General features: G+C 40.0%; 11 protein-coding genes across 11 annotated transcripts; 6 read left to right on the forward strand and 5 right to left on the reverse strand.

Moving 5' to 3' along the window:
• Positions 1-96: 96 nt before the first annotated feature.
• Positions 97-477, reverse strand: RHIMIDRAFT_299693 (uncharacterized protein; the record flags this gene model as incomplete). The annotated part of the gene is made up of 1 exon (XM_023614332.1): positions 97-477. Exon 1 carries the CDS (start codon positions 403-405, stop codon positions 97-99), a length of 309 nt encoding a protein of 102 aa, XP_023463375.1. The 5' UTR covers positions 406-477.
• Positions 478-2841: 2364 nt separating this feature from the next.
• On the reverse strand, positions 2842-3830 carry RHIMIDRAFT_294142 (uncharacterized protein; the record flags this gene model as incomplete). Its single annotated transcript, XM_023614060.1, has 3 exons — positions 2842-2962; positions 3018-3124; positions 3187-3830. The coding sequence occupies 3 exons, from the start codon at positions 3828-3830 to the stop codon at positions 2937-2939; spliced, it is 777 nt and encodes a 258-aa protein (XP_023463376.1). The 3' UTR covers positions 2842-2936.
• A 610-nt stretch (positions 3831-4440) lies between these two features.
• Positions 4441-8766, reverse strand: RHIMIDRAFT_229614 (phosphoribosylformylglycinamidine synthase). Its single transcript, XM_023607645.1, has 2 exons — positions 7687-8766; positions 4441-7624 (listed from the first exon to the last, which is right to left on the reverse strand). The coding sequence occupies exons 1-2, from the start codon at positions 8674-8676 to the stop codon at positions 4544-4546; spliced, it is 4071 nt and encodes a 1356-aa protein (XP_023463377.1). The 5' UTR covers positions 8677-8766; the 3' UTR covers positions 4441-4543.
• Positions 8767-11186: 2420 nt separating this feature from the next.
• RHIMIDRAFT_240346 (ribonuclease III) lies at positions 11187-14536 on the forward strand (the record flags this gene model as incomplete). The annotated part of the gene is made up of 4 exons (XM_023609356.1): positions 11187-11908; positions 11989-13211; positions 13258-14269; positions 14332-14536. 4 exons carry the CDS (start codon positions 11187-11189, stop codon positions 14534-14536), a joined length of 3162 nt encoding a protein of 1053 aa, XP_023463378.1.
• Positions 14487-16351, forward strand: RHIMIDRAFT_44748 (Metallo-dependent hydrolase). Its single transcript, XM_023615256.1, has 4 exons — positions 14487-14842; positions 14903-15051; positions 15111-15604; positions 15659-16351. Exons 1-4 carry the CDS (start codon positions 14655-14657, stop codon positions 15854-15856), a joined length of 1029 nt encoding a protein of 342 aa, XP_023463379.1. The 5' UTR covers positions 14487-14654; the 3' UTR covers positions 15857-16351.
• RHIMIDRAFT_240348 (putative adenylate kinase) lies at positions 15853-17620 on the reverse strand (the record flags this gene model as incomplete). The annotated part of the gene is made up of 9 exons (XM_023609357.1): positions 15853-16072; positions 16130-16263; positions 16314-16465; positions 16517-16592; positions 16641-16800; positions 16850-17153; positions 17222-17334; positions 17391-17436; positions 17491-17620. The coding sequence occupies 9 exons, from the start codon at positions 17618-17620 to the stop codon at positions 15853-15855; spliced, it is 1335 nt and encodes a 444-aa protein (XP_023463380.1).
• Positions 17621-17803: 183 nt separating this feature from the next.
• Positions 17804-19568, forward strand: RHIMIDRAFT_240349 (ABC1-domain-containing protein; the record flags this gene model as incomplete). The annotated part of the gene is made up of 4 exons (XM_023609358.1): positions 17804-18492; positions 18542-18780; positions 18830-19464; positions 19518-19568. 4 exons carry the CDS (start codon positions 17804-17806, stop codon positions 19566-19568), a joined length of 1614 nt encoding a protein of 537 aa, XP_023463381.1.
• Positions 19569-20188: 620 nt separating this feature from the next.
• On the forward strand, positions 20189-22094 carry RHIMIDRAFT_44768 (purine transporter). Its single transcript, XM_023615257.1, has 3 exons — positions 20189-20369; positions 20437-20657; positions 20707-22094. The coding sequence occupies exons 1-3, from the start codon at positions 20217-20219 to the stop codon at positions 22085-22087; spliced, it is 1755 nt and encodes a 584-aa protein (XP_023463382.1). The 5' UTR covers positions 20189-20216; the 3' UTR covers positions 22088-22094.
• Positions 22095-22881: 787 nt separating this feature from the next.
• RHIMIDRAFT_245885 (uncharacterized protein) lies at positions 22882-23932 on the forward strand (the record flags this gene model as incomplete). Its single annotated transcript, XM_023610250.1, has 5 exons — positions 22882-22984; positions 23038-23106; positions 23161-23204; positions 23258-23391; positions 23446-23932. The coding sequence occupies 5 exons, from the start codon at positions 22882-22884 to the stop codon at positions 23930-23932; spliced, it is 837 nt and encodes a 278-aa protein (XP_023463383.1).
• A 25-nt stretch (positions 23933-23957) lies between these two features.
• RHIMIDRAFT_240353 (SMAD/FHA domain-containing protein) lies at positions 23958-24866 on the reverse strand (the record flags this gene model as incomplete). The annotated part of the gene is made up of 1 exon (XM_023609359.1): positions 23958-24866. One exon carries the CDS (start codon positions 24864-24866, stop codon positions 23958-23960), a length of 909 nt encoding a protein of 302 aa, XP_023463384.1.
• A 97-nt stretch (positions 24867-24963) lies between these two features.
• RHIMIDRAFT_206239 (putative 7,8-dihydro-8-oxoguanine triphosphatase NUDT15-like protein) lies at positions 24964-25413 on the forward strand (the record flags this gene model as incomplete). Its single annotated transcript, XM_023606885.1, has 1 exon — positions 24964-25413. The coding sequence occupies one exon, from the start codon at positions 24964-24966 to the stop codon at positions 25411-25413; it is 450 nt and encodes a 149-aa protein (XP_023463385.1).
• Between the last annotated feature and the right edge of the window lie 13 nt (positions 25414-25426).

Consider the following 25426-nt stretch of genomic DNA (forward strand, 5'->3'; position numbering starts at 1 on the left):
TACAGCCTGCACAAAATAAAGACAGACTGCACAAACAGCCTACACAAAATAAAGACTGACTGCACATTCAGCTGTTTTAGAAGAGTGTATATTGTTTTATGCCTTTTGAGCCTTAAGCTTTTCTAGCTGTTTAGTGTACTTTGCCAATCCGGTCATGTGATAATACTCTGCTGTTGAACAGCGTCTTATTTGATGGTTGGTTGTATTTAAACCAATTGCAGCAGTGAACGCGCCTTTTCTCCCAGGATCTAGAAACATGGGCTGGTAAGTTTGCTTTACTTCTTCCAAGTCAAAATCTTCGAGCTTTAAATCAATGTTTGCTGCTAAAAAAGTATCTTTTGTTGTTCTTTTATTGCATACAAAATTAACTGAAAACCCATCAGACTTGACAGTATCTGCAAACATGATTTTGTTGTTCCGATTCGGAAGCAAATCATCAACACTATTCAAACAAACAAAAAAGCTACTGAGTACTGTGCAAGTAAGCAATCTGCAGACAAGATTTTACCAGTCAATTCTTAGTTTTTTGAAATTAAAACTCTACAAAACATTCTTAGTTGATCGTTGTATCCCTGTGGTAAAGGTTCTTTAACAAAAGCAGATAATGAATTTGCGCTGATATTGATGAATCGTCGGTGCAACGATGTGTTTGGTAATACAGAAAAACGTATAGGCAGAGGTAGTCTTAACATCATAAGCATGGTGCTCTTTATGTTCTGCTTCATGTGTCAATAGTATATACAAGATACAAGGCAAAAAGTACTTGGAGATGCAGATAATTCCTTTAGTATTACTTGTGTGGTTATAAGCTGCTGCAATGGCAGACAAGCTTCATCAACCGCTGTTTTTGTTCCTTGAGTGAAAGTAGTGCCTTGCGGCCATTTGGGTTCTCCTTTGCTACAGATTGATAACAGTAATCATAAACTATTTTCTTTACGCCTTAGTACGCCATTGACTATATATCGCGAATTATTTACATATTTTAGTAGAATATTTCACAAAAAAATGGAACTTGCCATAAAAGTGTTTTGAATAAGATACGAAAGGTATTTTAGCAATCTTACTTCAAAGTTCTCGACTATGCAGTTTATGTGGGTGGTCGCTAGTTATACACATGCTTCTGAAAGACATTGGCTAGTTCCACTCGCAAGCTTGTTGGTATATATAATGCATCTATGACTTTGTCTAAACAAATTCCAGTTTTCAAGCAAGCCTTCTGGAAGTGCAGTACTGTTTGCAACTCGCTTATCCATAACTAATTGGCATATTAAATACCAAAAATTTTGCTTAAAGATATGATTCGAATGGGCTCTTAAGTTCAATGTGTACTAGTTGATAAAAATCTGAGCTCTGAAAACTACTTGACGTGCGTCTTCGCATGCAGAGACGATCCTAGACTTCAAGTCACTCTGGTAGGAACTGTGGATACATTGATCAAACGGTAACTTTCTTGTGAATGTTTTGAATTATTGTCCCAAATTTCGGCTAAAAACCTCGCTTTTGACAACATATGATTAGAGCAATCTGGAAAGCGTGCTGATTTGTGACCAGTTTGTTTACAACTAGTGCAAATAACCGATGAAGAACATTCTACTGTTTTTTGTCTTTTGGCTTTTTGTTTTTCTTGCTTCACGCCTGGGCTTTGTTTTCTTTTTTTCCCAACGGACGTTCCAACTTTAATAAGAGATGTATAATCCACTTGTAACATACGACGGCCTGAGATTAGAGTTGCGTAAATTAGATGTAAAGGTTGGTAGTGTACTGTTATCAGCAGTTTGAAAAGGAAGGAGTATGGCTCTTTTATTGCTGCTCATAAACCAGCGTTGACAAAAGAGCACATGAAGAAAAGGCTTTGCTGGACCCATGAACGTATCCACTGGGTGGATGAACAGTAGCCCAGCATCATTTGGAGCGATAAATCTCGGTTCACCGTTACCGGTAACGATGATGGTGCCAGAGTCACCAAAAAATTTGTTAAACGAGATGATGCTAAGCATATTGTGCCAACGAAGAAACATGGAGGCGGTGGGGTGATGATTTGAAGCTGCTTTCATGCCAATGGTTCTGATCCTTTGGTCTTGGTTAACGGCACAGTTGATCAAGACAAATATATAAATGTTTTAGCCCAAAGCTTTCACCTTGGATCGCACAACTCTGCTAGAAAGAGGATAGAAATTTTATATTCCAAGAGGATGGATCTAACTGCCACAATTGGTGGCTATGTTCAATGATGGAAGGAAGCCCACCAGACCAGGGGCGCTGAGTACTGGCCCACACAAAGCCCTGATTTGAATCCGATAGAGCATGTTTGGGCCGCTTTAGGTAATCTTGTCAAGGAAAGAAGAAGTGAGATAAGAAATATTGAAAAGTTGAGTGTCGTGTTGAGAGAAGAATGGGAGAAAATAAACCCTGGATTAGCAGCATGTTTGGTCGGAAGCATGAAGGCTCGATACCACTATAGGAAATTTTTGGCTGTGAAATTTCTATTAATTTTTTACTGGCCAACCACTGCGCATTTACTGGCCTACAGCCGCTAAAAATTTCGTAGGCCATAATGAGCATCCTTAATTATGGCCAATGGATTTTTGTGACTGTAGACCAGTAAATGCGCAGTGGTAGGCCAGTAAAACAGAAAATGAAGATGTTGCGTTCATTCGTCCAATTTATTCTATTCTTTATATTCTATGGGTTAGAACGTACTCCCATTCTGCCATATCATTCGCTCATAATCATAGCTTTAGTAGTATTAAATACATGCTTCCTTCAAATAATCCACTATAACTTTAATTTTATAGTATATTTATTCATTCAGTATCAAGACAAAACAAAACAAAAGAAAAAGAAAAGGGAAGAAAGGCATAAACATGGCCAAATTGTTCAAATTCTTATTGAGTTTCGTACTGTTCGCCTTCTTCTTCCGAAGTAACAGTTTGTCGCTATTTTCTGAAAGCTGTTGACTTACCTATAAAGATGAATATAGTTGGCTATGCTTTTTAATAGAAAATATAGTAAATTACCTTTATCACTAAGTCTTTTTCCGAGAAGATGCCTCTGAGGACCATCAACGGTGAGCTTGGTGCTTGCATCAAAGACAAACGTGAACTCTTCGTCTACAACTGACGAACTATATAAAAGCATGTTGGTAGATATTTAGCATATATAACGACAAATTTCTCTAATACTTACCTCATCGCTTCAGAGATCACCATCCGTGACTCATTTGATGAGTTTTGGACTGCTTCAGCTGCATTATCACCTAAGAAACCAACACAAGCACGCAGAGGAATACAAGGCGATGCCTTAGCTTCCAGCTCTTGAATGGCGTCAAGCCGGGCATCACCAGCGACACTTCGCCAAATGCTGCCTTCCTTAATAGCAAATTTTCTTTGTATGCCATCAATGACAGCCTTGACAAGGGCTGATGAGGCATTCACTTTGCAGGCATCAAACATATCATCGTCAGTCTTGTCGTGCTCAGGGCCACGTACATCGTCGATGAGTCGTCGGAAAAGCTTCCAAGAAAAGGAGGCAGGACGATCTTTACGACCAGGGCGTGTATCTCTGGCTCTAGGCTCGGGGATGTTGCGGCCAGGAAACAAGTTAGCTGCGAAAAGCCCAGTGGTAGCAGCAATCTCAATGGGGCCTTCAGCACTTGGCATGCTATCCAACGAGGCTTTCAGTGTACCTACTTCTTCTGCGAGTACAGTAGCTTGCTGCCTAAGAAGAGCTACTTCTTCCTTCAAACTCTTGTTTTCTTGCAGCATCACTTCAAAATTGTTGCGCATGTCGTTAAATCCATAGTTAACGCTAGTGCTTAACTGTTGGATCATAAAGAAATATTGTCCAAAGTAGGCTTAGATGTAGGAGTAGCAGTAGTGAGCATTTTAAATTTTAAAGAAAAAGACAGGACTAAATTTTTTTATATTTATTAAACCAATAATTTTTAAAGCACATCCTTGAGAAATACCACGACACAGTTTTTCATGTTTAGCCTTAGTAATTCTTTTAGTAAAGACGTTAACTCTCTTTTTGCACTTGTTGCAGAAAAATGCTTAGAAGTAAGTCATGATTAAGCTTTTAGAAATAAAAGTGATCGAATAGTTTTTCTTTACTAAATTATCAAATAGTTCATTCTTTCCAAAGTAGATTTCAAAGCCCAGCAAGGCTGATAGCTAAAAAAGATATTTTACTGGCCTACCACTGAGCATTTACTGGACAATGAATTTTTCGGGAGAAAATTTCCCATAGTATACGAGGCGGTAATTGCCGCAAAAGGAGGGTCGACGAAGTGTTAATTTTTCTTTTTCTTTTATATTCTTTAAATAAACATGTCAAAGCTTATTTCTTATAAATATGAAATCTCAAAGCACTGAACATAAAGAGCAACGGCTTCCCAAGCATTTAACGTATAGCTTGCAGAAGATTAATTTACATTTTGGTACGAAACCGAATTGTGTGTAGCTATATTGTTTATTCTTTACTGATTTTATAATAAACGTTCATTATGTGTAAATAAATAATTAAAAAAAATGGTTTAAACAAGTTAATAATTGTCGCCAACCCAAGCACGAGCATTGCGGAACATCTTTAACCAAGGACCCACTTGTCCCCAATTTTGATCAGCAGGGTACCAAGAATTACTTTCCTTCAAGACTACTCTTTCAGGATGAGGCATCATAGCCAAGACACGACCATTAGGTGTACCGATAGCAGCAACAGCGCCTCGTGAGCCGTTAGGATTGAATGGATACTGTTGTGTTGCCTTGCCATAATGATCCACATAAGTGACAAGACCAAGACCTTGAGATTGGAACTGATTGAATTCTTGATCTGATTTGAACGTAGCCTTTCCTTCACCATGTGCCACAGCAATAGGGAAAATGGATCCTTCCATGCCATTGAAGAATATGGACTTGGTGTTTTCAATCTTGACAAGGGTAGTACGGCCCTCAAACTGCTCAGATTCATTACGAGCAAAGCGTGGCCAGTTTTCGGTGCCAGGTATAAGTTCAGACAATTGACTCAGGAACTGACAACCGTTACAGACACCCAGGGCAAAAGTGTTGTCACGAGCAAAGAAGGCTTCAAATTCAGCACGAGCATGGGCATGTAGCAGGATGGTACGAGCCCAACCAGAACCAGCACCCAAGACATCACCATATGAGAAGCCACCACAGGCGGCAATACCAACAAAGTCTTTAAGAGATACCTTGCCAGAAATGACATCGGTCATATGCACATCAACAGATTCAAAACCAGCTAAATGGAAAGCAAAGGCCATTTCGATTTGACCATTGACGCCTTGATCACGAAGAACAGCAACCTTGGGGCGACGACCATCGGTAGACATACTGAAATGCTCAGCAGGGTCAAAGGTTAATTGATACTGAAGACCAGGATCATTAGGATCAAGAACAGCATCATATTCTTGCTTGGCACAGTCGGCGTTATCACGAGCAGCTTGCATCAAATAAGATGTCTTGGACCATGCACGGTAAAGATCGATACGTGAGGCACTGTAGACAACTTCACCCTTAAACTTGAATGTGATCATGTCCTTTTCATCGTGAGGAGTTGCCTCACCAATTCTGTGCAGAGCTTTTGCGGGCAAACCAGCTTCCTTCATGAGGTTCTCAAATTCTTCATAACGAGCAGATTCGATCTGAACAACGGCGCCTAACTCTTCATTATAAAGCGCAGAAACAACATCGTCTTCATGAATGATGGTATCCAATTCGACTTGAGCGCCCACGTGGCCAGCAAAACACATTTCCAAAACAGTGGCAAACAGACCACCATCAGAACGGTCATGGTAGGCCAAAACAAGGGGTACCTTGACTTCCTTTGCGCGCTGCATGGCGTTGAAGAAGCTCTTTAACAATTCGGCATCTTCTACATCAGGTGCCTCAGATCCAATTTCCTTGAATACTTGAGCCAAAGCAGAACCACCCAAACGTTGTTTGCCATTAGCCAAGTCAATATACACAAGTTCGGTGTTGGGCTTGGAGATGAGTTGAGGAGTGAAAGTGTTGTGGTTGTTGGCAACAGTACCAAATGCAGTAATGATGAGTGACAGGGGAGCAGTTACCTCTTTCTTCTGGTCGTCTTCTTGCCACTTCATCTTCATCGACATGGAGTCCTTTCCAACAGGAATGGCAATACCAAGCTTAGGACAGAGGTCTAAACCAACGGCTTGAACAGCTTCATAAAGACCGGCACCTTCACCTTGATGATCGGCGGCACACATCCAGTTGGCAGACATGATGACGTCTCTAATATCGGTGATATGAGCAGCAGCCAAATTGGTAAGTGCTTCACCAACAGCCATACGAGCAGAGGCAGCTTGCGAAATAAGAGCGATGGGGGTACGCTCACCCATAGCCATGGCTTCACCAGTAATAATGTCCAAGCCTAAAGAAGAAGTTGTCACGGCGACATCAGCAACGGGAACTTGCCATGGTCCAACAAATTGATCACGAGCAACAAGGGCAGTGATGGAACGATCGCCAATAGTTACCAAGAATGACTTGGAGGCAACAGAAGGTAAGTGAAGAACACGGGAAGCAGCTTCAGCAAGCACGTTGTGATTACCAGGAAGGTAGGTTTGGAGAGTTGTATCAAAGGGTCTTCTGAAAGGCTTTTCGGAGACAGTCTTGCGAGACATCTTGGGGGGCTTGCCAAAGAGAACAGGCATAGGTAAGTCAATAGGAACGTTGTTCAAGAGAGGATCGCGGACGACCAAGCGCTTCTCAGCAGTAGCAGTGCCTACGACGGCATAAGGACAACGCTCACGAGCACAAAATGCTTCAAATTGAGCAAGCTTATCTGGAGAGATAGCAAGCACATAACGTTCTTGAGATTCGTTACACCAGATGGCCATAGGAGACATGGAAGCATCGTCACAAGGAATCTTGCGTAAATCGATATCGGCACCGAGATCACTATCATGCACAATTTCAGGCAAAGCATTAGAAAGACCACCTGCACCCACATCGTGAATAGACTGAATGGGTGTATCGTCACCTAATGCATTACAAGCATCAATCACCTGTTGAGCGCGACGTTCCATTTCTGGGTTATCACGTTGAACTGAAGCAAAGTCCAGATCGGCGCTAGATTGACCAGAAGCCATAGAGGATGCGGCGCCTCCACCCAAACCGATCAACATACCGGGACCACCCAAGACAACAAGGCGAGCATCAGGAGTAATAGGTTTCTTCAAGACATGCATGGGACGAATGGTACCAACGCCACCAGCGATCATGATAGGCTTATGGTAACCACGAACTTCCGATGTAGATTCGGTCACCGGAGCTTCTTCAGCAAAGGTACGGAAATAACCAGTTAAAGCAGGACGACCAAACTCGTTATTGAAAGCAGCGCCTCCGAGAGGAGCTTCCTTCATAATATCGAAAGCAGAGGCAACGTGGCCTGGTTTACCAAAATCTGTTTCCCATGGCTGAATGTTATCTGGAATAAGCAAATTGGAAGTAGTGAAGCCGACAAGACCGGCCTTAGGCTTGGAGCCTTGACCGGTAGCACCTTCGTCACGAATTTCACCACCGGAACCAGTAGATGCACCAGGGAAAGGTGATACAGCAGTAGGATGGTTGTGAGTCTCAACCTATGAATATGCTTAGTTCTCCTTATTCCAGTTGATTCTTTCTCCGCTCCAAGTATATTTACCTTAGCAAGATAATGAACATCTTCTTCAAAATGTTCATATGTGTTGTTTGACACGGGATTAGGTGCAAATCGAGTAGCCTTAAATCCCTTGAGGACAGCAGCATTATCTGAATAAGCGGATAATGTAGCATTAGGGTTCTTCTTGTGTGTATTCTTGATCATGCCAAAGAGTGAATGAGGCTTGAGTTCTCCATCAATTGTCCAGTCAGCGCCAAAGATCTTGTGACGACAGTGTTCAGAATTAACTTGAGCAAACATGAATAATTCAACATCGGTAGGATTACGTTGAAGGCCAGATTTTCCGTCCTTTCCGACAAATGCATCAATCAAATAATCAATCTCATCATTAGCAAGAGCTAAACCTAAGGTGGTATTGGCATGAACGAGCTTTTCACGGGTAGCTTCAGGATTATTGCCATTTTCATTAAGCAAATCAACAACAGTCAATGGAGCAGGTGTGCCATGTTGAAAGATGGATTCAGCATCTGGAAGAGCTAATGAAATATACTGTGTCATACGATCGTGGATCAAATTCGAGACTGTGTCGATCTCTTCGGCAGAAAGCTGGGAACCATCACTTTTAACAATACGATAAGCAACACCACGCTCAATGCGTTCGACATGATCATATAAATTGCAGAGGTGAGCAATGTTGGTCGCCTTGGAGGACCAAGGGGAAATGGTACCAGCACGAGGAGCAACCAAAAGAGTAGTTGATGAAGGTTGCTGTTGATTGGTATTCAAAAAAGATACAATAGATTCATATTCTTGATCATCAATAGGATAATAGCCGTAGGTGAGTAAGTTACGAAGGATCTTTCCGGGTTCCAAGGATTCATTCAAGGTATCTTCTTGGCCACTGCGAGGTTGAACAAAATGAATATGAATAGCTGAGACAGAAATAGCAGAAGGAACGGTCTTTTGAATATCTTTCAAAACACTTGAGCTCTTGAAGCTGGAAAGAGCAGAAGTGCCAGGAAGTACCAACATGCTGGAGCTTATGTATTAAAAAGAAGGATGGGTTATGAAGAAGAAAGAAGGTTTGAGTCAATTGACAGCCGATATCTTTTTTTTTTTTTTCTCTTTTATTCCCGCTAATCTATGTTGATTGATGGTCACCAAAATCAAGTCCCAATGAGTCAAACCCAAAGATTGACTGAGTTTGAATATCAAGCCATGATACAGTGAAGTTGTTTACAGCCTCTCAGGTAATTATCAAAACGTTTAACGGAATAACGTGCAAACTCACCAAAAGATGACTGGGAAGTTTGGTTCACCATTAAAGAGACCGCAAAGCAGTGCATTATAAGATTAAGGTCGATAGCATTAATAAGATGGAGAGCCATAAGTAAGTATAAAATACCATTTTGCTATATCTAATGCTTGAGGAGTGACATTGACACAGTTATTTGTCGAATATTGCCATGATTGAAAAAGTTTGTGATTCGGCCAAAATAATGTGTAGACCTAAATAAAAAACCAAACCTTACCCGCTCCTAAAACAAAAGCAAAAAAGGATGGAAAAAGCGTGCGCTCAGAATACCCAAAAGATAATATTGATCCTTGAATCACGTCCAATGGTGGTTGATTGTTTGAAGAACCAAAAGGAACGCTATTATCTTTGGTGCAGGAAGCCAGTTAAGCTACAAGGAATCAAGCTATTGTTTGACAAATGCCTGAGTGCCTCCGCTGTTGCAAAACAATTGGGCGTCCACGTTCGTGCAGCACAAAGATGGGCTAAGCAGTACAATAACAACACTGATAGTATCTTTGAGAAACATCGGAATATTGGTCGCCCACGTCTACACAATGAGGAGCATAAAAAGGTCATTTTAGATTGCATTGACGAGAATCCATCAGTTGTCTTGGAACAAACAATGGAGCAACTTAGGCAGACATTTATAGGACTCAAGGTACCCAAGAGTACGGTGTATGATTTTGTGAGAAAACACTGCAAACTAACTCTGAAAAAAGCCCAGCCTCATTATATAGGAAGTCACAGATTGTAGATAGCCAGGATGAAGATACATAATACATATAACAGGCACTCGGGGTTACATCAACGGTCATCGAATGGAATTTCGAGCGTAATTGCCCCATTTGATAAAGTAGCAGCATATCTTGCGCTGATGTTTGTCATTTATTTGGCAACATTGATTTTACAGAATGGATAGACTCCAGGTCAATAAATACACGCATTTTTTCCGACGGTGCAAAGTGCGTAGTTGAAGGTCCAAAGTTCACCGATTCCTTATCCAGTCGCATGCTAGATGTGACCAGCAAATTGCAAGTCCTAGTACCCAATACCAGCTTTTGACTGTCTGCTGCGTTAAGTAAACAAGTGTTCAAATAACCGTAAAGGCTACGGCGTTCAGGAAAGGATGATGGCGATCCAAGTTGCCGTTGCTCGTGGTGAGCATCCGTCAGGAAATCGCGGCTGTACGACTCAATGGTATTCAAGATGGTTGCTATCGTGCCCTCAACTAGTATAGTGCCTGCCAGTATCTGTGATCCACAGTATCGTAGCTGGAACTACTCAAGCCAATCTCAGTTCAAAATGTTACATATTTCTTCTGTCAATTCAATGTGACCAGTTCCTATAAGATGCTTAGCAGTTTTACTATAAAGGAGAATGCATAAGAAAGGCGTCATACTCGTAATTTACCATGTTCCTTTGTAAAAAAAAAAAAATATTTACCTTGATATTTTCACATTGTGAATAAACGAATTGGCATCGGTCAGCACACTGGAAGTAATTTGCTCATTTTGATCAAGAAGAGGACCTTCCACACTCCAACAGATGGATTAGGCTGTAACATGATTGCTTTAGTTTCTTGGCTTGCCATAAACCCAAATTCCCTATCACCGCAACCTTACGAAATAGTTTTCCGTTACCCAGCCTTGGTGGGGGTCAGTCTGTCATGGTATAACTGATCTAATTCATGTAATACTAAGGACGTAACCGGTCATTGTAATCGTACACCATTTCTTAAGGCTCCTAACTATGTAAACATATTGGATGGTATGAATACATTGTCGCTATCAATGAGTATTTCTTTAATGGTTATGAATCTAATGGACAGACTAGCACGTGACAGTCTAGCGCTTTCTGGCGCTTTGGTAAGGTTGCAACAGAACTTCGGAACAAATGCCGACCTAATGGTCACGAGGCTTGACAGGAATGTCTCGTTAAGAAAGGGTATCACTATGTACACACGAATAAAAAAAAATGCTCTTTCTATGAATAAGATACGTTTAAAAGTAATAAGGGATTTTTAGGTAATTTCTTTAGTGCATTATACGGTTTGAAAAGAATGTATTATACCTTTTCGAGATAAATTACCTGTATTAAAGCAGGTAATACCCGAACAAATGATGTCCAAAAAAAAATTATTTGAATGATGCCTCACTCCTTAAAATCAACAACGCAAAAATGATTAGAAAGAAGAGGAGCTTTTGTTTGTTTGCTTTTTTCTTCTTTTTTTCTCTTTACTCACTTTATGACCGATAATGAAACAAAGAGCTTAAATATTGAGTCAAATATATCCAATAAGTCATTTAATATGGCACGACAGGACGTATTCATGATTCAATATTCCATGAAAGTCATTAATAACAGTACTGCATTTTCAACCTTTAAACAAGAGCTACGATATTCACGCAGTGTCCTGACTTTTAAAATACTTGGAAAGATTGGTGGTATCCAGCATTGTAAAGACTGGATTCATTATGTTGATAATGTTTCCAACGACCTAGGGCCGTGGTGCTCTGATATATTATGGAGTATTTTTCTCAATGATATCAATCCAGGCAGTAACGAATATTCAGCAAATGACTTTGTACTGCTACAACAAGCACAGATCATATGTCGTCACACGTTCGAATTCTTTACCTCTGACTATCGAAATACAGAGTTGTTTACTCCCAAAGTGACACAGTTCATCAACTGTCTCATATCTCTTATATCCAGCAAACAGAAGTTATTCATTGTTGTTATTGTCGAGAATCGAATAACAGCCTTGGTTCTGAAACTCTTGATAAGCTCACTGGACGTCTTGAGAATAGGTATAAGCTGTGATGCTTTCTTAGACACTTTTGAGAACATTAGTGAAGCGACATATAGCCATATATCAAGATTTAAAGCTAATCAAGTTAACCTATTAATCACCACCTATGAACTTGAAGCAATTGCAATCACTGAATCATATGACTATTTAATCAGGTAAAGGGTTTACTTGACTATTCTTCTGATCTTCTTTTCATTTTCTTACTCTTTCGTAAACATACGTCGGCTTGCTTCAGATTTGATTTTTACAAAGACGAAAAAATGTATCTTGCATCAGCTGCTACTAGAAGACTAAGTTCAAAGACAATCATACTGATCAACGCACAAAATAAACGAGAGATGTGTCTGGCTAAGAAGGTAGCGCAACTAGAAGGCCGGATAGCCAATGTTCATCACTTTTCAAGCTCTTCTACTGATGCACAAATGTTATCTTGCCCTAACAAGACCAATGTGGCAGATATGCAAATTGCAAAGGTACAAATGGGATCTTACAAGCAGAGTCGCGTAAAGTTCTGGGAGAATGATATAATAGCAAAAATGGAGGGCTCAGCAATAACCAATCCTGAAAACGAAGAGAGTATCGTCTTTTGGCTATCAGGATTTGAAATTGAGCAACCAGAAATACATACTCGAAAGATAGGATTCTGTACCAAGAAGCCATTACCTGATCTACCCGCACTTGAATTCATGCTTGATAATGCCCTTCACAAAGTTCATATTCGCAATTTCCACACATGCGTTCATCTTGAACATTCCGTGTCTGATCAGTTACTAATTTACACGCTTCAAGTTACGAATCACTTGAAAAAAGACAGTATCAAGTGTTCCCTAGATGATGTGCCTTATTTACTTGTCCCACTGAAGCAATACTGCAATGATAAATCACATGATGTCGATGTGGATTGGGAAGAGATAGAAAAGACCATTAGGTACAGTGCGAAGCGTACAGTGCTTTCGTTAGACTTTCCTATTAGTGATACTCTCATATATGACCCAGAGAAACCGAATCACATGTTTCTCATCCAAGATATACCGGTGCCCGTAAAACCCATGTTCTATTTGTTCAGAGACGACAGGGTTGGTGATCAGGAAAAATTTGTCTTTACCGAATTTTACAAGAGTCGGTTACAGCATATTAGCAAGATGGATTTCTCTAAGCCATTGATTCAAGTAACTTTGGTAAAAAACGATAGCAAGAAGTCTAGCTGTCTGTTTCCATTATATTCTAAAGTATGGCTTATACCTGACTATTGCGCTATTTATCCAATAAGCGCAAGTGTCTGTCGAACCTACGAGTTGCTCCCTGAAATTATGACACAGATCAATGCATATCTACTGATGTTCCAAGCAAAAGAAATGTACAACTTTGAGAAAATTGATGACGCCCTACTCCGCGAAGCACTTTCCTGTAAAAATGCTGATTTTATCAAAGACTATGAAAGATTGGAATATTTAGGAGGTATAGATTTGAATATGATGACATATACCTAAAACAACCTATATAGACGCTGTATTGGGCTTCATCTTTTCCACATATCTTTACATCAAATACCCTAATTATAACGAGTGCCAATTAACAAATACTCGAAGCAGGGCTGTTAAAAACAGTACACTCGCACAAGCGGGCAAAAATATCAGACTGTACAAGTATATCATCAATCAAAAGACGAACCGAGATGCATGGCAACCACCAGCATTTGTCAGCTGTTACAAAAAGCGCAAGTCTGTTGGTTTTCCCTACCAGACAACGAGAAGATCACTGAGCGATAGCACAATTGCTGATGTCATGGAGGCTATTTTAGGTGCAGCGTTCCTGAGCCACTGTCTGGACGGTGCTCTTCACACGGCAACAAATCTTTTACTGCCCTTTGATGGCCTGACGACTTGGTCTGACATGTCAGAGATGTGTAGCAAAATGACATATGGAGAGAAAAGCAGCTATAACATTGATCTAGACGAGTTTTATCAAAAGATAGGATATACATTTAATAACCCCATCCTGGCTGAAAAGGCCTTGACACAAAGGAACTGCAAGGTCTCGCTGCAATATGAGCGGCTTGAGTTCCTGGGTGATGCAGTCCTAGGTTTCTTTGCCGCTCAATATCTTTATAAAAAATACCCAACTGCACTTCCTGGTGAGCTAACCAACCTTCGCTCAATGTATGTCTCCAATGCCACTTTGGCTTTCATATGCATAAAGATGGATCTGCAGAAACATATACGGCACTCTTCTCCTAAAATGGCCGTGAATATTGCCTATTATGAAAATCAGCTACGGGAAAACGCGACGAAAGAAAAGAACGACAACGATTTCTGGCTCAGCCTTGATCCTCCAAAGGTCCTTGCGGATGTTGTTGAAAGTGTCATTGGTGCCATCTTTATAGATGCTAACTGTAACCCACAGCCAGCCTACGCATTTTTCGAAACATGGCTTATTCCACTTGTGGATGGGCATATTCCTGGGATAGCATTTCAATCTGCTATTTGGGGCTTTAGATGTCATGAATGGAAGTTAAGGTATGTTACGGTAGAAAAACAAAATTAGACAGCTGAATTCAAAAACATTCTTGCTGTCTTAGGCAAAGTCAACCCTTACAACATCCTAATACGTGCCTGTCGATAGTCTATGGTCAAGCTTTTGCACAAGGTTTAGGACGTACCAAAAAATCAGCAAAAGAATCAATGGAAGTCAGTGCAATCCAAAATATTCAACAGGAATCTGAAGCATTTAGATCTCTTTGTACTTGCAGAAAGAGTCCGTCTCATCTTAAAATTGAGTCATAATAACCGCAGCACATCCAGTCTAAGATATAAATAGTAGGCAGGACTGATCTGTACCTCAATAAATATTATCTTCTCTCTATCTCCTTTGCTGCTTTTTTAATTCTCACATATTATTCCCATGGTGACTACAACTACTACTTCTGGTTTGACAGACTTTTGCAAGCAACTACCTAAAGTCGAGCTGCATGCTCACTTGAATGGCAGTTTAAGTCCTGCAACAATGAAGCAATTAGTACAACTTAAAAAGGATACTAATCCTGAATTAAGCGAGTTTCAGATTCCTGAATCACTAGATTCTATAGACGAGTAACTATTTTATAAGCTTGTATTTTTTTCTCTCTCTTATACTCATGACACAATTGCCAGCTTTTTTGTATTATTCAAGTTCATATACCAGCTGACAGATAATGAGGAAGCCGTAAAGTTGGCTACAAGAAATATCATTAATGAATTTGCTCAAGACGGTGTTCGTTACTTGGAATTAAGAACAACGCCCAGACAAAATGCTGAAACAAGTAAAAAACATGAGTATATGCCCTTCCTTGTTGATCCAATGATTAATATTCTTATATAGACATGACCAAGACGTCTTATATTGAGGCTGTCAGTAGTGTCTTACAGGAGCCCAGAGATGATATCATCGTTAGACTCATCGTTTCTATTGACCGTCGAAACACTTTGGAGGAAGCAAACGAAGCAGTTGATCTTGCCTTAGCTTTTCGATCCAAGGGTGTCGTCGGCGTGGATTTGTGTGGTGATGTGAAGAAGGGATCCTTTAATGCTCTGAAGCCTGCATTTGACAGGGCCAAGGAACATGGTTTCCCGGTGACATTACACTTTAATGAAGTAGTAGAGAACTTGTCTGAAGCCCCATCTATGCTGGCATTTAAGCCCAACCGTTTGGGACATGCCACAATCCTCGATGATTTTTGTAGAAAGACTGTCTATGAGAGTCACGTTCCTGTCGAAATCTGTATGACTTCAAATCTGCTTTGCAAGACAGTCAAGACATTTCAAGATCACCATATAAAGGAATTAATGGATGATCGTCATCCCTTTATCTTGTGTGTAAGTGATATTTGAAAAGAAAGACATCGGTATACTGAGTTGATGAATACATAGACGGATGATAAGGGTGTCTTCTTTTCTGATCTTTCAAATGAATATAGAATAGCTGCAGAAACATTCAACCTGACCTATTCTGAATTATTCAATCTCTCTTATCGCTCCATAGATGCTATATTTGGCGATGAACACTTAAAGAGCCAATTGAAGAATATGTGGCTAGCCTGGAAAAAGGACCATGAGTCCGAATTTTAATTGAATTTTTGCTCTAAAGGCCGAATGTAATGTTTGGGAAATTCGACAGTTAATAAATAAATATGATGTGTGTCTAATTCAATCTTTCCTGTCTTTAAATCAAAGCGAACAGGTACATGATGAGCTCGACGGTCCAAGTAGACATGATATCCTCTTTCTGATAATACATCCATCACTATGGCAGCAAGGTGATCATCTCCTAGCATTGGATTTTCCCTAAATATATATATGTATATGGGTATGAGTGTTTATAGTTTATACATGTATACTTACGTTCGGACATTTGCATGGCCACTGATCGCATGTCTATGAACTTGAGGAATAACCTGTTCATCAATAAATTGAATAGCCTTTTGTAAATTGTACGGTTCTGTTTGTTGATAGTGTTCTAATCTACTGATAAGGTCCTGCAGATAAAGTCAATAGGAGAAAGATATATATAATGATCACGCCTTACCTGACGTGCATGAACACCGATTTGGGATGCTAATGGAATATGTGAAATGGAATCATAGGTATCAGAATCCAATTCCAAAGAAGATTGATACTCGAATTCCTTTAAGATGATGTGTAGTACTTCCTTGATGGATCCAGTCGCATTAACCAAATCTATTATACATTATTGAATTCGCCTGTTACATAATTAAATACCATACTTACGGAAAGGAAACATTTTTGATAGCTTCAATAATGATCCATAGTGTGCTTTAAAGATTGCATATCTCTCACGGATCAACTTTAAGAAATTAATAAAAGAACAAATGACCATTGGCTTACAACTTACACTTTCGTCATTATCTGTCACACGCTCTTCCCACAAGACACCTTGACCCGTCTTCTTTACTTCCATATTATGCTCACGAATCATTCTTCCTCTTGCCAATTGTCGCTGCACCGAGATTTCTTCATCTACATACAGTACACAGATACGAAAGACAGGGCGCCTATACAAGCGTAAATGATCTACTATTTTGATGCCTCCATGCAACTTACGGGAATTGATCTCTTCTATCTGTATCCCAATACTGCCGTCTAAGCTCGGTCATTTTGTCATGAAGCAGTCTTAGTGCTTCCACCTGAATGTCTGTACGAGGAAATCCATCAACGAGTACTCCCACAGTGGGGTCACAATCCAACATGGCATGTAGCACGAGTTCAATGACATATCTGTCTGATATCATCTGTCCTTGATTGATCAACTCTTTACATTCTGGTGTTTGCAGTAGTTGAGATACTGAGATAGGAGGGTTGGTGATTCCACGTGCTCTAAGTATCGAAGGAGTGTGTGTTCCTTTTCCTGATCTAAATAAAGTAATTAGAATCAGGTCTATGTTTCCCTTTCTTAGGTTACTTGCCCTGGGGCACCCATCAAAAAGATAATTTCTCTGGGTAAATGAATATTCTCTCGTCCATAATGATCTTCTATATTTTTCCATGCTTGGTTAAATATCAATTTTGCGTCCTTTATTTCTGTAGCTCTATATTATAATTGAAACTGTCAGTTCAGGCTGAATTTTCATTATAATATGATTACCTTGTATCGACAGACTCTGGAGTTGATGAACGGGAGTTACGACTATCTTTAGGGGGGATTATGTTAATATGATAACAGTTATCTTATTATAATACTCAACTGGCTTGTTCAGCCAAGACAGGAAATCGTCTAGGCAGAGAGAAAGTAGTGTAGTATTTAGATAACTGTTTGCTATGAAGAAATATAGACCGTCTTTGCTGAAGGACCTGAACGAGGCACCGTCTAAACATATTAAAGATAAAAGAGAAAAAGAGAAAACATAGAAACCGCGGGGTTTGGCCATTGTATCTCAGCGATCGTCGATGGTGGTGGGTGTATTCATGACGCAAATAAGTGAACCAAGTGACACCACACAAGTGTCATTTTTATTATTTCTTTCTTTTCTTTATTACTCTATAAAATCTATATGCAGTATGACCCATTACTTGACAAGGCTATCCAGACCGGCCAGAGCTACACTAAGTGCCAGTCTATTCGGCTTGGGTCTTTATACATACGATTCCCGCAGCGAGGCTCAAGTGCTTACTCGAAATGTCAGAACATTTTATAATGGCATCGCATTGGCTGTGGACTACAAATTAAACTTTAAGCCAGGACCAACTGAAGCAGACAATCAGCGCATAGAGGCTCTCCATGAGCGAGTAGCCAATCGCATATTCGACGTCTTTGAGAAAAATGGTGGGCTGTATATAAAAATCGGTCAAGTTATTGGTACTCAGGCAGCGGTGCTACCACCAGCATATCATCGACGAGCCAGAAAACTATTTGATGCTGCTCCGGCTGTATCTTTTAACTCTGTAGAACGTGTGTTCATGGAAGACTTTAACGGAATGCACCCGAGTCAAGTGTTTGCAGAATTTGAAATGACACCTGTTGCTTCAGCATCCATTGCGCAAGTGCATAAAGCCCGATTAAAGAACGGAGACGTGGTTGCAGTCAAGATACAGAAACCAACGATACAGAAACAGATGAATTGGGATTTACGTGCTTTCAGAATCTTGCTCAGGGTTTATGAGTACTTGTTTGAGCTGCCATTGGCTTGGTCAAGCGATTATATTGAAAAGCATATGCGCATGGAAGCTGACTTTCAAACTGAAGCAAGGTACGAGCATGAAAATAAATGAAGGATTCGTTTCTCACCTGTATCATAGAAACGCAAAAAAGGCATGGGAGCACATTCAGCAGGAGAAATCACTAAAGGATAAAGTATATATACCAAAAGTATATGACGAATACAGCTCAAAGCGAGTGCTTGTATGTGAATGGGTGGATGGAATACAGTTAACAGATACCAAATCATTAAAAAGCAAAGGTTTAGACTATAAAGAAGCTATGAAGATATCAATAGAAGCATTTGCTAGTCAAATATTTAGAAGTGGATTTGTTCATGGTAAGCGTTGTTTTTATCTTTCTTTCATGCGTCTTATATATCTGTGTAGGTGATCCTCACCCTGGCAATGTCCTCGTGAGACATAATCCAAAAAACAAGAGACAGGTTCAAGTGGTTTTGATAGATCATGGCTTATACATACAAGAGTCAGAGGTGTTTAGACAAGAATATTGTCAACTCTGGGAAGCTTTGTTTATGCTAGACATACCTCGAATGACAGAGATTTGTGAAAAATGGGGCATTCATGATGCAAATATGTTTGCTTCTATTACTCTTCAACGTCCATTTTCAGGGAAAAAAGCTGTAGATCAGGAAATAGACGTGAAAGAGATGTATGAGATGCAGGCACACATGAAGGAGCGAATAAAGCATTTCTTGAGTGATCAAGGACTATTCCCTAGAGAGCTCATCTTCATTTCAAGAAATATGAACATTGTAAGAGCCAATAATAAAGCAGTGGGGAGCCCTGTGAATCGATTAAATGTGATGGCTAGATGGGCCGTGCAGTGCACTAACGAAAAAGGTTCATGGTTAAGCTGGCGATCCATTCTATTCGAAACTACCTTGCTACTGATGAATCTCGGCTTCTGGCTGGTACGCGTGCGGGATCAATTCAATAGACTCTTTTTTGGTTCTAATGCAAAGGGTCTAGAAGACATTTTGGACGAAAGAATGAAAGATGAGGTAATTATATTATACCAATCCTTACTCGATTCGATACTAAAAATAAGCATTAGATGTATAGGCAATTTGGAATTAAAGTAGACCCATCCGTGTTTGAAGGATAACATGTGCAATAAAGACATACTATAGACTGATTTACATCTTAAACAGGTCATCCTCCCTTCTTTGTGTCATATCCTATTTTTTATGCAGCTTACTGTCATTTAATAACCCTTTCTATACGACCATTGTTTCCTAAACTTGTTATAGTGCAAGGTTGATAATTATTCATTGTATGATGCTGAGCATGAGCAGGTAAAGCTCTATTTGTCATGTAGAGCTGCGATCAGTAACTGCTGTATAAATAATCTCTAACTCATTAACACTACTAGTGACTTTCGGTAGGGAGATTGAAAGACTTTATCAGACCGTGGTTTTGTTTTGCAAAAATACCCAATCAGGATTTACAAACAAACCCCTATAAGCCTCCCTTCTCCCTTATTTGTACTAAAAACACAATAAAATGAGCCTTGACGATGGCAATTGACCCATAATGAAAGAAGGGTCATTGATACAAAAAATAGCAAGTTACATACTGTTATTTGAAAGATAACTGAATAGCGTATGATTGCGCTGTATATATGACGTGACGGTGACAACGACATATACACACACAGCGCCCTATAATGCGCTCATTAAAAGAGAAAAAAAAATGCTTTTTTTCTTTTAATAAAATAAATTTTGACATATGTTGTGAGTCTTTATACACAAACATGACAAATTGGGTAGAAAAAATAAACGATCGGGTGGCACGATCAGTAGTTGGAAAGTACTTCCAGTTAGAATACTCTGGACATAGAAGAGAAAGAAAAGGAACAAGGTTTTTTACAGAACTTCGTGCTGGTGTGACTATATTCTTTGCCATGGTAATAGCTTAAATTATATCAATACACATAAAAATTAAGCAAAAAAAAAAATTTTTTTTTAAAAAAGGCTTATATCATTTCTGTCAATGCTTCAATTATTTCAGAAAGTGGTGGTACATGTATCTGTAACAGCACAGCAGGCGATCCAACATGCGACAATGATCCAGCCTATTTGCAGTGTGTTTATAACTTTAGACTTGACTTAATTATCGCAACTTCCATATGTGCCATGATTTCCAGCGTTTTGATTGGTATATTTGCCAATTTGCCGCTCGGCATGGCTCCTGGGTAAGGAAAAAATAATAAGCAGAGAAAGGGAAACTAACGATATATGTAGTATGGGTTTGAATGCTTACTTTACATATACGATCGTTGGTTACCATGGTTCTGGTAAAGTGAGCTACGAGACTGCACTGGCAGCTGTCTTTATCGAAGGTATCATCTTCTTCGTACTCTCTCTCTTTGGTGTTCGACAATGGTTCGCACGTATCATTCCAATGAGCATCAAAGTAGCGATGGGCTGTGGTATTGGACTTTATCTCTGCTTCATTGGTCTTCAATCTTCTGCAGGTATTGGCCTTGTCAGATTAGACTACTCAACCTTAGTCACCCTTGGCGGTTGTCCCTCGGCTGCGTTGGACGAACATGGCTCTTGCCAGTGGGGTCATATGACCTCCGCCACAATGTATATGGGACTTTTGGGCCTTATTCTCATGTCACTTTTAATTATGTTCCGTGTACGTGGTGCAATTCTGATTGGTATTATCGCGATCGCCATCACTTCCTGGCCGCGTAACAGTCCGATTACATATTTCCCCTATACGGAGCAAGGCAATCTGATGTTTGACTACTTTAAAAAAGTTGTAACAATCCATAACCTCCAGAACGTCCTCGGCCGATTTAACTTTGACCTGACGACCAAAGATATCTGGATTGCACTGATCACTTTCTTGTATGTCGATATCTTGGACACCACAGGCACCATGTACTCAATGGCCCGATATGGTGGATTTACCGACAAGGCCGGCGACTTTGAACACTCAACATGGGCATTCTTAGCAGACGCCTGCTCTGTCTCAATCGGTTCTTGTTTTGGTACGTCTTCTTGCACGGCCTTTGTTGAATCGGGTGCAGGTATTGCCGAGGGAGGTCGAACAGGTCTGACGGCGATCACTGTTGCTTTTGGCTTCTTCATCTCTATCTTCTTTTCTCCCATCTTTGCTAGTTTCCCTCCATGGTCAACTGGTCCAGCCTTGATCTTGGTAGGTTCCATGATGACCTCTAGCGTCCGCAACATCAACTGGGACTATCCTGGAGACGCCATCCCAGCCTTCATCACTATGGCCGTCATGCCATTTACCTACTCAATTGCTTACGGTGTCATTGGCGGTATATGTGCATATATCATCATTAACGGTGCTGTTTATGTGATGGATAAGGGATCAGGTGGTCGTATTCGCCCCGATTACTCACAGCGTGAAAACTGGTGGACTGCTGTCCTCAGTCGATCGTTCACTCCTACATGGATTCAATTCATCATTGCCAAAATTAGAGGAAGAGAATTCGATTGGCATCAAGACGAGTATGAATTTGAAGACGATGATGATTTGGCTTCTAGACGTCATCCAATGAGTGAAGAAGCCCCTACGGTTGTGATTGGAGCAGATAATGGCTCCGGCATAGAAACTATCTCAATGAACAATAATAGAAAACTTTAAATAAAACCTTTTTCTTTCTTTCTTTTGTATATATATTTTTGTATTTTTTTTAAACATGGAAGAAGAAGAACATGAGTTGACAAGGATTGAAAAAATAGAACATGAGCATAAGCTAGTTCAGCGCAAGTTTCATAAAAGGCAAGTTTTAATTGTTTCTTTAGATACTAAAACTAATAATAATAAAGAAATGAACCTGAAAAGGGAGGCTATGCTACACTAAGTGATTATTGGAGAGAGTTTGGTCACGTCGTTCAGCATACAATGCATTTAAAGAGTTCATCAAGCATTCAACTTTTGCTTAATCTAACAGGCGAATTTCACGATGTATGTGATGCATACGAGCGAGATGCCGAAATTTATGAATACAAAGAATGCTTTGATGCTCTTGATTTTGCATGGCAGACTGTCATTGAGGATCACCAACCGATAAGTCAAACAGATAAAGTGAGGATATTGAATGTGCTAAGAGATGGGCAGGATAGAGCTTCTTTATTTGGATTAAACCAAGTCTACCATCATGCAACCGAGATGCTAGACGGGGATTAAAAAGTTAAAAATAAACACTTTCAATGTGTTCTGGCTCCCTTTTAGACTCGACATCTAATTTGTCACTTTATTATTTGCTGTAACACCTATTTCTGTTAATTAAGGTGACCTGGGTTCCCGCTTTGTATAAAAGAATAAAGTTTTTCTCTTTTCTTTCTCTTTTTCTTTCATTCTTTCTTTTCACACACAGAAAAAGGGAGAGGACAGTTAATTTTATATACCATACAACATATATATACACACACACAATGAAGTTTTCTATCACCGCTATCTCTGCTCTCATCCTGTCTACTGCTGTTTCCATGACTACAGCTGACTCCTATAGTGACGCCATGAAGTCTTGGTGTGGAGGTAAGCGGCTGTCACGTATTATCTAATATATGCTAATGACAACTCATATATAGGCCTTGGCGTCTCTTTCCCTACCTCATCCACTGTTGTCACCGCTGGCAGTAAAACTAAAGTTACAGTTAGTAAGTGTATTCATTTATACATTAAAAAATCAAATCTAATTTTAAAAAAAAAAGCTAGAAAGCCTGATCAACGCACAAAGACAGTTACTGGCCTTGATGTAATGTAACACCAGATTATCCCTTAGAATTTAAACTAAACAAATATAAATAGTTATACTCTGTTGATTCCAACGGCAAAGCTAAATACGTCCAAAATGTCTGGTCAGGCAAATACAACCTTCAAAAGACTGCTTCTATCACAGACACAATTCCCTCTAATGTAGCTCCCGGCCTCTATTACTACCGGTAAGACAAAGAAATCATGGTTTAAAAATAGAAACTAATTTATTATAAATATAGTGTCTGGGTTACCAACATGGTCAATGGTCAACATGGCCCTGATTGTTTACAAACCTCCCATACTTTCAAGGTAACTTCCAGCTCTCACAAGAATGCTGATGGCACCATGGAGTATGCAGAATCCCTTGATGACGAAAATATCTATCATCCTGACCACTACAATGGTTGCTTCGGTTTGACTGTTGATTATCCTGCACCCAACGGCGAATTCAATGTCGATGAACATATCCATATCCAGGTCAACCGTGACTCTGCCTCTCAAACGGATGCTTTGACCAAGGTCGAATTGTACAAGGGTGATGAACTCGTAGACGTTGCCTGGACTGGTAATGAACCCATCCTGAATTCTTTCACTCTTAAAGATCACTTGAAGCTTGACAATGTCGATCCTGCAGCTGACTATCACTACAAGCTCGAAGTTACTTCACAACACTCTAATGACCATTGTACCTTCGTCTCCAACAGCTTCAAGATCAAGTCTGAATAAATTATCATTGTTGTATAATAATAAATTAAAGTCTCTTTTTCATGCCCAATCCTGCCCTATCGATTTGTGTTGCCAGCTCAATCGGTTCCTTGATGCCATGACTATCTTTACCTAAGCCTTGACCTTCTTGCCATCCTAGTCTCCTTAGCATGTTGCTACCGACACCTTCTACACGAATAATAGGTTCTGGTGGTGCCAAGTTATTTTTAGGTGGTATCACTTTAGGCGGCGCCATGTCACTCTCTATTCCTTGTCTTCTTAACTCTGCTCTGTCCACATAATCATTCTGTACTGCATTACTGGAGATATCATAATTTTCCTTGTACTGTTTTATCCACTCGTGTCGATCGACCTCCAAACTCTGCATTCCTTCCTTTTTCTTTTTTTCCTTCTTCCCAGCGCACACATCAATCACCTCATTCGCTCTACACTCGCTACAAATCGGATGTTTATGTACCTGCAGCGTTGTTGAACCAATCTCAATGATATCTTTATGTTTTAACAAATACGGCAGACTGCTTTTCTTGGCCTCAGACAACAGTTCACCATTGACCCTTGTTCCATGCTGAGAGCCAACGTCAACGAGATAAAACAACTCTGTGGTCGGATTCAGAAAGATGTGGCAATGGAACTTACTGACGGCAAGTTCAGGCAATCTCAATCGTCGATCCCACGACCGATCACGACCCATCGTCAATCCGTTCTCATCCACAAGCACTACTTGACCTGCATGATAAAAGGGGGAAGACAAGACGACGAGGCGAATAGATTCTGTGCTAATGGCATTATGTTGAGTTGTATAAAAACTGTCGTAATCTCCATTCACCCAGACTTGACCGTTATGATACATGACGCGTTTCTTGTTGTGCATCACATAGACATTAAAGAAATCGTCAAATGTCCATTGTTCTTCGTTTGACGCATCTTGACTCATATTTAAAAAATAAACTAGCAAAAAAAAAAAAAAAACCGTCTCAGGCAGGCTAAAATCTGCAACCCTTTTTTTCCCTTTTTTTTATTTATTTATTAAAATGATACAGGCGCCGCAGCAAGAAGTTCGTGTAGGCGTCGCATGTTTTGTGGTTCATAGACCATCTGATGGTATACTACGCATATTAACTAGTCAGCGCAAAGGATCGCATGGCGATGGTACCTGGCAACTTCCTGGTGGACACATGGAGATGTTTGAATCGTTTGAAGGCTGTGCTCGACGAGAAGTACTCGAAGAAACCAATCTTGAGATCAATTCAATTCGATACGTGACAGCCACGAATAATATCATGGGCGACAAGCATTACGTGACCATCTTTATGTACTCTGAGGTATCATCAGAAGAAATTAAGAATCTACGTGTGATGGAGCCTGAGAAGCTACAAGGCGAGTGGAAGTGGGTCACATTAGATGAACTTGTAACATACAAACCATTGTTCTCTCCGCTTCAGTCATTCATAGATCAACAAGATGTAAGCTTTTTGAAATAAAATAAAATAAAAC

This window comes from Rhizopus microsporus (genome assembly GCF_002708625.1).
Source record: "Rhizopus microsporus ATCC 52813 unplaced genomic scaffold scaffold_16, whole genome shotgun sequence".
Taxonomy (NCBI): domain Eukaryota; kingdom Fungi; phylum Mucoromycota; class Mucoromycetes; order Mucorales; family Rhizopodaceae; genus Rhizopus; species Rhizopus microsporus.

What these genes read in the sequence shown, in the direction of transcription:
- RHIMIDRAFT_44768 (XM_023615257.1), top strand. Translation starts at nt 20,217, where the DNA reads ATGACAAATTGGGTAGAAAAAATAAACGATCGGGTGGCACGATCAGTA. An exon ending in TGACTATATTCTTTGCCATG is followed by an intron (nt 20,370 to 20,436) that starts GTAATAGCTTAA and finishes TTTTTAAAAAAG; the next exon opens with GCTTATATCATTTCTGTCAA. An exon ending in CCGCTCGGCATGGCTCCTGG is followed by an intron (nt 20,658 to 20,706) that starts GTAAGGAAAAAA and finishes CGATATATGTAG; the next exon opens with TATGGGTTTGAATGCTTACT.
- RHIMIDRAFT_44748 (XM_023615256.1), top strand. Translation starts at nt 14,655, where the DNA reads ATGGTGACTACAACTACTACTTCTGGTTTGACAGACTTTTGCAAGCAA. An exon ending in TCACTAGATTCTATAGACGA is followed by an intron (nt 14,843 to 14,902) that starts GTAACTATTTTA and finishes CACAATTGCCAG; the next exon opens with CTTTTTTGTATTATTCAAGT. An exon ending in GTCATCCCTTTATCTTGTGT is followed by an intron (nt 15,605 to 15,658) that starts GTAAGTGATATT and finishes ATGAATACATAG; the next exon opens with ACGGATGATAAGGGTGTCTT.
- RHIMIDRAFT_229614 (XM_023607645.1), bottom strand. Translation starts at nt 8,676, where the DNA reads ATGTTGGTACTTCCTGGCACTTCTGCTCTTTCCAGCTTCAAGAGCTCA. An exon ending in ATGTTCATTATCTTGCTAAG is followed by an intron (nt 7,625 to 7,686) that starts GTAAATATACTT and finishes GCATATTCATAG; the next exon opens with GTTGAGACTCACAACCATCC.